This window comes from Thermobia domestica, chromosome 9 (genome assembly GCF_964235325.1).
Source record: "Thermobia domestica chromosome 9, izTheDome1.hap1.1, whole genome shotgun sequence".
Classification (NCBI taxonomy): Eukaryota; Metazoa; Arthropoda; class Insecta; order Zygentoma; family Lepismatidae; genus Thermobia; species Thermobia domestica.
Window position 1 is genome coordinate 267,008,798 of NC_137462.1, and position 14,595 is coordinate 267,023,392.

The 14,595-nt window shown below is 36.8% G+C and overlaps 1 protein-coding gene across 1 annotated transcript in view; it reads right to left on the bottom strand.

Moving 5' to 3' along the window:
- Positions 1-14,595, bottom strand: part of LOC145660677 (heterogeneous nuclear ribonucleoprotein L-like) — a 214,095-nt gene that overhangs the window by 100,185 nt on the left and 99,315 nt on the right. The window contains exon 6 of the mRNA XM_081726013.1: positions 3,160-3,245. Within this exon, the coding sequence (XP_081582139.1) occupies positions 3,160-3,245 (86 nt within the window). The remainder of the gene's footprint in view (positions 1-3,159; positions 3,246-14,595) is intronic.

Below are 14,595 nucleotides of genomic sequence, written 5' to 3' on the forward strand. Positions count from 1 at the left end.
AAATAATATAGTTGTGACAGATTTTGCCACCCCGTGCTAGTGCACGTGTTGCACATATGGTAGAGCCGGCTGACATTTTTATCATTTACTAAAATACGAAAATAATGTGAGTTCTCCACTTCTTTTTCCTTTTAAACATTGAATGGGCACGGAGGTTCAGTAGTAGATTGCTCAATCTAGTATGGGGTTCCTTTGTTCGATCCCCGAGTGAGAGGTCTGACAAAAAGTGTTCGTCGGTTTTCTCAGTTCTTTCCTACATTCTCATCTAGTAAGTCTTTTAAACGCCATTCACTATCGTTAATCATCCGTTTCCTACAGTCTACAGGGAATAAGTATGAGACGTAAAACTGAAAGATCTCATTTTCTTTCGACCTCGGGAAATATCAATGCACCCACCGATATGCGACCAATCACGGGTTACTCTGCTAGATTTAAAGATGTTAATTTTCCGCTGGCACCGCAAGTGAAATAGAACTAAGTCAACACTCTGACTTCGGCACGACTAGAACTTTCCAAAACAAATTCCTACGAGGGTGATTCAAAAAGTAATGCCTCGAAGCTCACTACTTAGCCAATAGTACTGCAAACATTCTGCACTGTTTATCATTAATGTAATGATATTTAAGCTATAGATTGTAACTTGTTTCACTTTCCTATCTCTTCTCGTTCCACAGTAATGGAGCAATCCATGGCATTCAATGGTGACACCCGGTTGAAATAGCACGCTGTCATTGAATCTGTCACTAGGATTATTCAAATTTGTAACCTGACACTCTAAAGCGACTGCGGGCCAGATTAAGGATCTAAACTTAAGGATCACCTTAAGAACTAACGCTATAATTGTGACGCGGAGGTGGAAGCAGCAGTTCGGAAATATTGTCGCCATCAGCCACCACAATTCTTCGCCGGCGGCATGAAAAACCTTGTTTCGCTTTGGCGCAAGTGTGTGTGTGTTAATGAGAACTATGTTTTTAAAAAAACGATGCCACTATTTGTGGCTGACATTGCAAGCTTTCCATTGATACCTATATCATTGTTATCTGTCAAACACAAATAAAGGAATCACCTTGCAACCATTACTTTCTGAATCACCCTCGTACATCTATGAATAGTGAATACACATCAAGCTAAGAAAGTTACGTAACTTTGGATTTTATTCTTCCACGTTTTCGTTACTTAAAAGTACGTTCGATAATTAAATGCAATTCAAAACTGAAACACACGTGCGACATCCTTTTGTATAGTGAAAAATAACAATATCTTTCTAGGTAGAACCTTCCATGCTGAATTTGTTCATCAAAGATAAAATATCGATGAAAATCTCTAAATTATACTAAGAAGTAATTATAAACGGAAGTAGTGGTAATTAGCTAACAATAATTAACCCCCGACAAACATGCTAGTAATATTCTTTTTTGCCAAGTTAGTCACGAAACCATTCAGTACCATCCACAGCTGATTTTCGCGTATCCTCTGGACAATTGCATGTTGAAAATCATGTTTTATACCTGCCGTATTTTCCATACATTATGGTACCTTCGAGCAGAAAATTGATTGAAAATTATGGATATCAATTTATGCAATACCATAGCAATTGTTCCAGGCTTCTGAATATTCATACCTATGTTTGGTTCAGGTACTAAAGTCAAGAGTCCTGACTGGATTCTTGTATGATATCAAGCGCAATATATCAATCACGGTTTTAAGTGCCAAGTGAGGTAGTGTCAAATTTCGTTGTAAGAGCTGCAGTCGCGTAGTCGAAAGACATTTTGTCATGCAGCCAAATGGCCCGGGTTCAATCGCCAGTAGGTAGAATTTATTTCTCGTTCTATCTTTGTTTCAACACAGCTCAGGAGTTAACGCAGCCTCTCTAAAATGGGTTCCTGGGGAAACCTGAAAAAAGAGAGCGTCCAACTGACTTGATAACGTTCTGACGTACCGAAGTAAGCTTTACTCCCATACTGCTCATGGGCCTTATAACCTCCTCCCGGCAACTGAACAAACATTACACAACTACGTCACACACAGAATTAATTTATAATCAGGGTACTCTTGTTGTCACTCGATTTCAGCATTGGATTAGGTACGAAATAAAAGGTAATTTTGAGAAGATCTTCACAACTACACCTTCTGTCATTAATGTAATGCACAATATCGCCCCTCGATAAGGGCACCTTTTGCCACGGTGTACGATATATCGATGCGACGGGTGAGCAAGTCTGCATCGGGACCAGCAGTAGGTTGTCGCACCTCCAGCAAATATCACGCCAAAATTGAAAGTATACAAGAACTTTTTACATTATGTGTACAACAATCTTTTCCGGGAGAACTCGAATTATATACAATGTCTTGATCTTTCTTATGCTGCTGTGTCGCATACGAAAATTACCAGCCACGCAAAATACGAAATAAACTTTAATGTTTGCTTCTTCTATCGTTGCAAATCAATAGGACTGAGCTCCAAAACTAAAAGAACAGTTTTGAATTAATCTAATTCTCTTACATCAACAGTCGATACATATTCCTAACTCAATAGCACGTAAATCACTGTACAAACCCAGAATTAGATGCTACATTTTTTTTTTATAAGATTCACTACCCAGATATTTTACCATTCAACTTTTAACAATAGTTAAGATAAGAAGTAGTTAGTACGTATATAAACAGCAGAGGATATTAGCAACGGTACTGGATGCAACGTCGGGCGTAGAGAGATTGAAAAGACAGATGAAAGGGTGAACGATAAATGAAAGCACCTATTTCTATCGTTCCTCGTCGTGAACTCGGAACATATAAATCTTTAAGAGAAAACAAAGAAATTGGTGCAGAAACGTGTTTCTTTGGGAGAAAGCTTAAACACTGTTCAAATTCGCGTATATTGCAACTGCTCCTTTGTAATATACAAACTACAGTATTTTTCACTATAACATGAGCTTCCTGTTTCTGTACTGTCGTCAACACAAGAAAATACACACCTACACACACTTTTGTCAACAGTTTAGATACATATGAATTTAATGACAACTGTTTTCTTCACGTTAGAATTCAGTTTTACTTTTAGAAGAAAGTTATTTCATACTATTGAAACCCGAGGACACACATGCATTTTGAGCAAACAGCTAGTTTTTACTTGCATATAAATACTGCAGTAAAGGATATTCAACCATTGCTTGGACGCCATTCTTCTTAAATATCACTATTCGAAGAACTTTTCCACTAGGACTACTGATCGTGTGTAATACATCCTGCAAAGAGAAAATTGAACAAGTTATAAGGTTACAGAACAAAAATGTTACCAATGTATTTTTCTCATTAAAATTATTAGCATTTTAATAATTACAATGGTTTGTAAAGCAATGATACATGAAATCCAAATGAATTTCAATCACGAACATACAAAGTTAAAGGCTGCTGATAAAATACACAGGACCTTGCTTCCAAAATTCGACAAAACGTGGACTGAAGCAATTTAGTGATGGAAAGCACAATTTTGGGGTAATTTTAGTTAGAAAGGTACTTTTAATTTTGATAATTTTGACAGTAGGTTACTTTTTTTTTTGTTTGTTTGTTTGTTTGTGTGTTTTAATGAGGAATTTACATAGTTCTCACCAACTCTTGCCGTTTCGTTATTGTCTACATCAGCGTTTCCCAACCTTTTTCAACTTGCGGCACACTACAGGTGTAACTTGAATTCTCGCGGCACACCCATATATATATATATATATATATATATATATATATATATATATATATATATATATATATAATTACCGTGGTATTTTAATGTGATTACTAATTTCCTTCTTACAGAGAAGAAAGCTCGATCACTGATTTTCACCCGTGCTAAATAATTATACTTATTTTTAATTCTAATTTTAAAATAGAAAACAATAGCAATGAAATATAGGACTCGGGTTTTTAAAAATCCACTTTCTCTTTCGAAAACTGTATCTAACCTCTAACTAAAAGGGAAGATCACTAAATAACGAACAAATAAACAAATCTCCTATACTTTTAAAACACAAATGTAGGTAATTTGTATGCATGCTTGCTTTGTTGAATTTATTGAATGATATGTTAAAATTTCAAGTTACGAAATAGTCTGCAACAACAAAGAAGTAATAATGGTCATGACAATGATAAATACGTTTTTCAACATTAAAAATGTATAGAAAAGTAACACAGTATGAAATTTAAAATTGTAGATTTATAGTAGAGGTTCATAGTAATGTGAAATATAAATATACATTTTCCCCTGTCTTGCAATTTGGTTCGTATAGAATTAATAATTTGTTTCGATTTTTTCGCGGCACACCAGCGGCCCATTCGCGGCACACCAGTGTGCCGCGGCACACCGCTTGGGAAACGCTGGTCTACATGCTGGATAAAGGATTAAGTTTCTCATCGTAACAAATATTTCAGCATAAGTTATTCGATGTGCATGTGTAGAATAAATCAACAGTGTTACTTTAAACGAATATTTTAATTATGACAACACTCAAGCTGTTCTCTTGAGTATTATACTTAGATATTTCAGATTAAAAAAAAAAAATCGATGCAGTTAAATGGCAATTTTTTAAAAAAGGAACCAAAAATTAACTTCACGAATTCTTTTGGTTACAAAGGTTTTTACAATGTTTTCAAAAGATAGCAATGAAGCTAAGGTATGCTCTATGGATATGATCCTAAGGTTGGCAAGTCGCTGTCCTGTTCTTTTTTTTAATCTTTTGTCTGGTAAAACTCCTTTCCTTGCCTTATGGTGAAAATAAATATTTGCACTTTTGCGGCCCCCAATTCGGCGCCCGGGCAACAACCTCCGTTTGCCCCCCTGTTAGTTACATCACTGGTTGTGGAAGACAACCAGAATGTGAAAACACTAATAGTCGGTATCTAATCAATAACGAACGGAATAGCTGAGTCTTATTGTCAGTTAATTGTAGTAGCAACCTACAATTCAAATAAGTTGAAACATTATTTTGTTATTTGTGATACCGTGGGGCAGTTATATGTCGTCAACTTTAAATGATATGTTCAAAACAATTGAATGCTGAGTACTGACTTTCATTTTCTTTCTTCTGAATGAATATGCGCTCGTCTATGAAAAAAAAAAAAATACCCGAATATGTTTGCTGAACATACAAGCTATGCTTCGAATATGCCGAATATGTAAATAAGTGGTTAGTGTTTTCGCTTGGCAACCGGCAGTTTCCATTCTGGTCAATGACGACGCTCAAGGGGGAAAGGGTGGGGCGACACCCCGCATGGCATCGTCTGCCTCACCAGACTACGACCCACACCAGATCCGTAGCCAGGATTATCGGAATTATTTCACTGGCGGCACACCTTGTTATGGCCTACTAAAATTTTCATGATGTAACAATTAATGTAATTATATATTTCTTTTAGATTTTGCTTCTTGCGTAGCAATTTGCGAATCCAATTTAAATTTGCATCGCAATTCATTATTGCATTTTCAGACGCGAAAGAAATTATTGTCTATGCATGTTAAGGGAGCAGACTACTAAATATTTTTCAAAAGCTAACAATTTTTGTTTTCCGTAAGTGGAGAGAGATAATGAAATTTAACTTATCACAATAATAGATAATGTTATTCTGTACCCAAAAATACAAATCGGAAGAATTTTCAGTGTTGCCATCTACAGAAATTACAGTGTGACCAGAATTTGAATTATCCAAAAATCTGGTTTAAGGCAGCGACTAGAAAAATGAACTCAACGGTACTTGATGACTTATCATGTTGTCTTGGTTCCTTGTTAACTACTTTTAAAATAATGTTTGTATTTATTTTGTAATAACTTACATAAGTTATTAAAAATAAGTAAGTTATTTGAAAATAAATACAAACATCTATTAAAATGCTATAATAGCAATTAAAAGCGCCCGAGCTCCAACGTATAACTATGGCTTTCAAATCTTTCATTTACGGTTGTGTGAGATTTCACGTTTAACAGAGACAAACATTTTAAGTACGAGTACTTTAAATAAATCAGTTAACTAGATCTTTTTCATAAAGTTTATGATATAAAATTGTTGTTCAAGGCCTTTGTATTTTAATAAGCATTCTCGAAAATCAATGCACGTGAATTGTGCTTCCATCTTCCGAGTTCTTTTAAACTATATGTTGTGGAAATTTATATGTTTGTGGCCAATCCTTTCGACAATGAGATCTCGGAAACTACAGGCTCTAGAAAGATGACGTTTTCACTGATCGATTGGAAATTATGTGTAAATTGTCCAGTTCTAATTGAATATTTTAAAAACATGGCCGTTATTTCTTTATTACATTTTTTAGGGTACGCATGGAAGCGTTGAAATTAAAAAAAAACTAAAGCACAATACCCTACGCGTTATACATTCCAACACCACATTGTTTGTATATAGGGGTTGCATATGTCTCAGGCGTTTGTTTCATGGCCAAATAATAATGAAAAAGGAACGATAACCATTTCTCCAATTTAACCAGTAAGACGAATCTTTATTTTTGGAGTGATTTGCCCAATGAACACCATATATAAAACTGCGATTATAATTAATTGCGAATGTAATGTATTTGCTTATTACATACTGCATGGAAGAAGAAAGAAAACACTGGTCATGCATGAATTAGAAACTCCAACCGGAAGTAGGCTCAAATCTTGCAAACTGTGCGAAATATTGAGGTCCCCTTTATGTAGACCTTTGCCGATTTTTTTAAATCAAGACTTTTTTCACTTGTGTCTGTAAAGGGACATGTACAGATATGAGGAATGAGAAGGATATTTATGCTCATATGCGAATGATGCGCTGTGTAGAGAGCGCAGGTTCAGCTAGTTATTTAAAAAGTAGTTAACAAGGAACCAAGGAACTTGAGTAGTTAACAAGTCTTACTTAGAAGCGATCCTGTTTCCTGCAATTTATTCACTAACGACCATATTATGTTCCTGTCTGGGGCAGAACGTGAGGCAAAGTTGCGTGTAAATGCCCTTTGAACTTATAGTTGTAATTGTTTCATTTCTGACCAAAAGTGAAAAAACGAAATGAAATTTTGAGTTTTACGTCCCACGGTTATGCCGGTTAGGCTAAAGGAGACGGTGATAATGAGTAATGAATGAAATGGTGGAATGAAGAAAGTGGGAGGAAACGGGAGAACCCCGAGAAAACCCACGCACACGGTGTTTGTCCACCACAAAGTTCACTTGGCGGGAGCAGGGTTTGAACCCGAGACCCCTAGTCTGACCAAAAGTGTCAGCTTCATTGTGTGATGAAAAGTAGTTTATAGTAATACCACGCCAAAGACATGAAAGAGGCATTGGACTCAAGGAAAAAAAAAAATAATAAATTTGCTTTTCTTGAAATAGGTAATAGAATTTTATTCGTTACATTATATGGTTTTCGTTTTCACAATATGAAGTGTCGTAAATTATAGTAAGTGGTAATATTCAATATGTATTACACCGAATCTACCTTACACCGAAATTTCCCCACACCGAGTTTTCCGTACACCGAATTTTCCTAGACCCGGTCAACATTGAAAAAATAACGTAGCGGTGTCATTTATGAATTACTTACCAGAGCTTCGAACAACATAGTACAGGAAAAGCGGATACTGTTAAAGTTACCTGTTTTCGCTAGTTATTTAATTTCCAAACAGTAATTTTGAAATACCATTTGAGCACTTTATTTTCATTATGTTATAAAATGTCAAGTGCATATTGTTTCTTTGTTGTCCACTCGAAAGCCACTCTCAAGTAATCCACAGTGCATTGGTATGTTAGTGATAATTAAGGAATCTAAAGGAAAATATCTTATTTTCGAGGGGTGGTTTAAATCAGATTTAAAAAATGGTTTAAATGAAAAACAAAATGCGAATCGTGTGAACTTCCTAGTGACGTTTCAACATATCAAACCATCAGCATTAGCTTTATCTCCTTTTGATTTTTTGATCAAGGCGTTCCATGTTCAATTCTCGGTCCGGCCACAACTCTTCTTTCAAATCGAAACCAAGTAGCGGTTCGAATGTCACTTTAAGCGAAAATCATCTTCTTGATAACCTCGGTATTACGGAAGGATGTTAAGCCTGAACATACGAAATGAAACCAAATTGTATACTTCGACTTGCCTGAGTGCTTGTTTTATAAAGACGACAAGGTTGCTTGAATATCACAGAAATTGGCAAAATTTATCGACTGTCTATGCAGCTTCCAACATTAGCTTGGATTGGACTTTCAATGATAACTACATACTAAATTTGTAATTTAATACCTCAGTTTTAGCATAGTGATTATGATAAGCTGATCTTAAAATTGTACATGCAAAGCAATAATAGGATTTTCCGGTTATTGCTTTGCATTTAAAGTAATGATGGGATTTTCCAGATGGCTAAAGCGAGACTTTCCCAATTTCTGAAATTTACTGACCGGACTTCTTTAAGCTTATGTGATCTCTTCCAGCATAACCTCGTTGTTGCATAAGAACAAACTAAGGAGATACAAACTTATTTCTGTCCATATGTAACAAATAGATAGAGCAAATTATTTAAATCAAAAAATCTGGTTTAAACCAAAAAAAAAAAAGATTTAATTAAAAAAACATGTTTTTTGTTGTTTTTCAAAAACAACCATGGTTTCTGCCAACCCTGACAACAACTGAGTAGCTTCCACCCTCCACGGTCTTCAGCTCTCTCAGTCTTCACGTACGATTTTTCTGCTTTGATATCGTCCATCAAAGACATTGTAGAATCCTTCACCTCTCCCTGTATTTCCTGCCACCATACCGTCTAGTACGTCCCTGATGATACATTTTCTTTTTAGCCAATATCCCAACCAGTGTTTCTTCCTCTTCTTAATATTAAAAAAAAATCTCCTCCCCCACTACACCCTCTAGTTTTCCGCTGGACTCAGCTAATCCTCTCCATTCTTCTCCATACACACATTTAAAAAAGTTTCCAATCGTTTTTCATCACTTTGTTTTATGAATATCTATAAAGCACTTCATATAGAATATTTAAGAAAGAACGTTTTTTTTCAGAGGAAAGGCTAGAAAAGACAATACAAGAGTATTTGTCCTTTTAAAAAAAATACATCACGCCATTAATAAATACGACCATTTATATATCGCATTTTGCGGTGCAATTTTTTCCGGCTTCATCGCAATTCTATGATTTTGGGTAGCGAACTACAATGTGATACCAGGTAAAATAACACTGATACCGGTTTAAAGGAGACAGAGCAGAAAGCTAAGAAACATTATTTCTAATTTGTATTACTGCTCCGTTTAACCCTGTATTATTTGAATATCTTAAAAAGCAGAGGAGTTCTCGGTTGATCACAATCCAATTGCATACTTCAAGAATGTATGAAACTATACACCATAAACCAGGAATGCAAATAATCACTCGCCCGGGGCGAGTGGCTCATCGGTGCGGGCGAGTATTTAATATCATGCAGAAATAAGTAAATGATTTGTATTATGGAATATGGGCTAGTAGCTTTTTTCTTGGGCGAGTAAAATTTTGTTGCTTATTTGCATCCCTGCCAGAAATACTTCAGAACAAGATGTATACATGCTTAGTACAGTTGAGAACATTATTGTTTGCGCTGTGAATATCTAATGAAGTAAGATTAGGTATTTTATTTCAAAATAAACAATTGAAAATACACTTCTTTAACCAACATACCATAATGAAAAATAAAAGATACGCGTTTTTTCTGAACCTGTATATGACAAGTAATAGAAGCCACGCTCATTGATAAGTTTATGAATTGTTGTTTTAAGAAACACTTAAATTTCACTTGACTTTCCATAAACCTTCCGCAGTTGTAATCCTTCAAAGCGTCTTGAAAATTTTCGAATACCAATAGAACAAGGTTGTATTTTCTATCGTGAATCATTGATTCTCTCTGTGACGTAAGAACCCTTTTTAAGCCAAGGAAAGGTGTTCTCACAAAATTTGTTGGTGCACTAATTGTTACAGTTGCTGCATATAATTTATACACATTGGGAAAAACATTTCTGTACGCATACAATATATCTAGGATCTTGAAATATTATGTCGCTCTTGTTGCTGGATAAAATACTTAAGGTGTCTACTAAAATTCCAAAATGAAATTGTGACCTTTTCTTTCCCAAACCATAAAATTTAGTATCATCTGAAGAGTGAATTTGGGTGCGAATTGGGCCGAATTTTCATGCATGGGATTTGGTAGCGCCTAAAGCCGATCATGGACATTTTTGGTGGTGAATTTTGACGTATTATAGAACAAAAATTTCAGTCTCTACTTACACTTATACAAATAATAATAAAAAAAAAATCGTCACCCAAAAGCCAAATTTCTTGATTTCATGACCGTTTTCATGACTTTCGTGACCGAGACACCCTGTTACTCGAACGGCTTTTAATTCGAAAGCTTGTTGATTCCAGCAGCTCCTGATGGTTTCCCCGAGTTCGTATAGGTGGCGCATTACAATGCAGTGGGAAATGCCGAGTTTTACATTTGTCATGTCCTAGAGAATGGGATTTCGTCAATGGCGTGTCGAGATCTAAGGATCTGTTACCCTGGGGCGGATCCAGGACGGACTTCTGGGGACAGGGTTGGTTGTAACACTGCTACTTAGAGCTACTTTTAAGAGCTCCAAACTCTGGGGTGGGTTTTATTTATATATATAAAATAAGGAAGTTTCCTCTTCTGGGGGGGGAAGCGATTGCCCCCCTGGATCCGCCACTGGCCGGATCATCGACACTTTTACAAATCGCACGAAATTTCTAGGAGCAAGGAGTTGCTATGCACATTTCCCTTTCGCATGACGGATGTTTAGGATTGCTACCGCAGCGTAACGCGCGAGTTTGAACTCATACAATAGCAGTTCACGCATGAGACATTGTTGAGCACTCATCGTCACTGCCGCTAAAAACTAACTGAAGATAGAATGGCGACCTCGGTGTTTAACCCTTTTAGGATTTTTACTTTGAGTCAAATAGCTGCTGCTTCCTTACTATTTATCGTAGGATCATGGTTCATACCTCGTTTTTGTCGGAACAGAGCATTCTTTCCAACGGTACCACTCACTTGTCCGTATTATACACAAGAAAAGGGGAAAATCGGGATTTTCGAAAATTTTTGCGGCCCTCTGGCCCGGGTCTGGGTTCACGTAGGGATTTGAAAACCTCTTGAAAAATACGTAGTTGTGTACACACTGCATGTGCAAACTTTCAATCTTGTATTTTGAAAACAAAGGGCGGAAACTTTTTTTTTTTTTTGAAAATCTGAAGGCGACTATAAATATTCTAAAAATTTACTGTATCATTACTATTTGGCCTAGGGTCATGGTTCGAACGCCATTTTCCTCAGTATAACGCGCCCTTTCCAAAAGTACCACTCATATCCGTATCATACACCTGTAGCGGGAAAACCGGAAATATTTCTGAAAAAAATCACCCCCTCTGAACAGTTGCGCCCCTCGGGCCCGGATTCACGTAGGGATCTTAAAAAATTGAAACTCAAAGGTGCACACAATCCGTATATGCAAAATTTCAATTTGATATATCGAAAACTACGGGCGTGAAAAATTTTCGAAACCTGCTTAAAAGAAAAAAAATGTCACGCCCTAACTTGGCGCCGCCACGTTGACCAACCGGTTGCGAAACGCATCTGGGGTGTTCTTTGGTCCATGCTTTATTTGGCCAATAATAATAATAATGACTTAAATGCATGTTAAAAAGACTTTTAAATAAGCGGTCAAAGACGAACACTACGCTATGGTAACGAAAGATACCATAAATCCTTTTAAAAAAAACTAATAGTCCACTTGGCATGCTACCTCTCTCTGGCCACTCTGACGTTGTCCTAACGGTGCTGCTTTGGGTTGTGGAAATATTGCAAGACTGCCAAAAGTTTGGGAAGATAGCCTAATAGGGATTTGGTAGTCTTAGTTTACAAATATGCTACTGAAGTTCAAGTTTGGGGACTGCCAAATTCAACAAAAATAGACCTTTTACACAACGTAAAAACAGCATTTACATCAGGATTTTAGGAATCTAAAGAAGATAACAGGTTGGATTACAGACACATACACACACAAAAAAAATTAGCAATGTTATTGAATTGTGAGTACTTTTAGTAACAATAAGCTGATAATTACAAACGAGAGAATTCAAAAACCTATTTCGGAAAATATTACAACTGCTTCGTCGTATCTATTTTGAACTCAATTATACAATTAACTGTTTATATAGCGCAAACGAAACCAGCATTTTGTGTTAAGTATAGTCTTCGTCACAGAACGTGTAGATCAATAACTGACTTTCAACGACATAGATAAGAAGTGAACACAGTGTAAAACATTTTAATGCAATCCGAAAATAGAAATAATAATAATAATATACTCTAAGAGTGATTTTGACTTTTTTCACCATGAGTTGCTACAAGAGTAGGTAGGATCAGCTGTAGTACATACCGCATGTTGAATTCCCACGCAAACAATGGAGCCAAGGTAGCTCAGTAGTAGAGCACCCACCTCTAGTGCGAGTGGTCACTCGTTTCATCTCAGGCCATGCTGAGTTTTTCCGTGGGTGTTCAGTTTCCTCCCTCTTCCTTAATTATTACCAATTATTTTGTAAGCATTCGCTTTCATCATCATCAGTCCTTTTAGTTAGGGATGCGCACGAGACAAGATTTGTGGCTGTCTCGTCTCGAAAATGTGCTGTAAAAGTGATGTCTCGACTCGAAACGTGTATTTCTATATTGGAATAGACGTCTCGACTCGAATTTTGTCAGGAAAATCCTGTCTCGACTCGTCTCGTTCGTATCCCTACTTTTAGTTTACAGGGCATACTCGTCGGACGTAAAACTCTGATTTTATTTCGAGTTTTCCAAGGAAAGAAATACAGTAATCATTAATGGGAAAAAAAGTTTACTTCGTACAAGATGAAGGTATTTCCTGCAAGAAGATCAGGAATTTTATTAGCTTGTAATCAGCATGAATTTCTCTTTCAAATGTCATGCTTACTTTCTCTGCAGGCGAGTGCTTTTTCCCAAACTTCCCTTGTTTGAGTGTACTGTCACCAATCAACTTAGAGAGTTCGAAAACTATGGATTCGACACTAATATCGGTCATTTTCAATTCTTTTTTCATGTTACCATTCTCCCCATCCCTCAGGATTAGTAATGGGGCCTGAATTTGGATTTAAACGGCATCGCAAGTTTCTCCGTTCATATGAACGACCCCCCATATATGGTGGTGAGCGTGGTGGATTATACGCTTCTTTGGACGTCCGTCGCACATGAACACATCGCATGATTTGAAATAAGATGAATGATAATTCATCAGACCATAACTGTCACGGGCTAATATTTCGTGACTACTCTACCTACTCCTAGGTCCTCGGTTTAATTCTCCTGCTTTACAAACGCATTACTTATAGGAACAACGATCTAAATTAATGTCATTTCCTTTCTTTTACCTTTCCTAAACGAGTGAGTCAAAAAGAGAGGAAACAGGTAAGAGCTGAATGTTCAATACATTCTAATTTCACCCAAACCTGGAAATTGTGTAAACGTTTTGTTTTCTTCCTGACTCAAAGATATCGGATGACTAGTCAGAAAAAAAAAGAAACAAACACAAACAACTGAAAGTTGCGTTATACGATAAGTGCATACCTTACCCAATTCTACCAGGGATTCAAATGATTTTTTTTTTTTTTTTTTTTTCGCAGGAGTTTGTCTTGCCACTTTCCGAACCAGTTCCCTTTCCGCATCCATCACATGCGACCCCCCAGCGAATTCCCTAACCTTTAATTCGTTTTTGCATTTTGCTCACTTTTTCGATTTTTTTAAAAACAAGTTTGCACTGCTCAAGCACTTCGTTAAGGGCGGCACACTATATTCACTTCTATCATCTGCTTCGCCGATTGTCCTCCCTTAGACTGAACTGTGTGGTTCGTCCAGTGTTTCTTATCGGTCCGGATGTACCTCGTTCGCGTTTGCTTCTTCATTTGAGCTCGTAGCTGTTTCTGTTCTCTCATGTATTTTTTCACGACTTGCTTTGCTGTATTAATGTTCGTTATGCCAAATTTGTATTTTCGTTTTCTGCCATGTTTATTTTGAGGACTAACTTGTACCTATACCATGCCCTACTGTTATTACTCCCGATTTATTTCTTTCCATGTACTAATGGCTTCCTTCTTTGCGGTTCACAACCTCTGTCTCGCGGACCAGCTCGACTGCAGTATGGTTTTCTTTTCCTCCTGGAAGGGGAAATCGTCACTGTGGGGTGCGAGCTATGGCCTCTCCTGTTCACTATGGAAGCTACATCCTCATTGGCATGCTTAATGTTATATCGCTATCTGCTATGATCTTTATAGACCTTTGGATCTTGCAACCAGATGTCACTGCTAGACTACAACGCTCCACCAGTGCGACGTAACACTTCGTCCAACGTATGATATGCTAATAAGGCCTACTTAGTGATCAACTGCCATTCTGTCAAGTTACTGTATTAGCTGTATTACCTTTGTTTTGATAGGCTACCAACATACACATGTTTTAAGTAATCAACGGTCCTCGGAAGACGGCTGTGGGGGGAGGTGCTGTTTGTGTT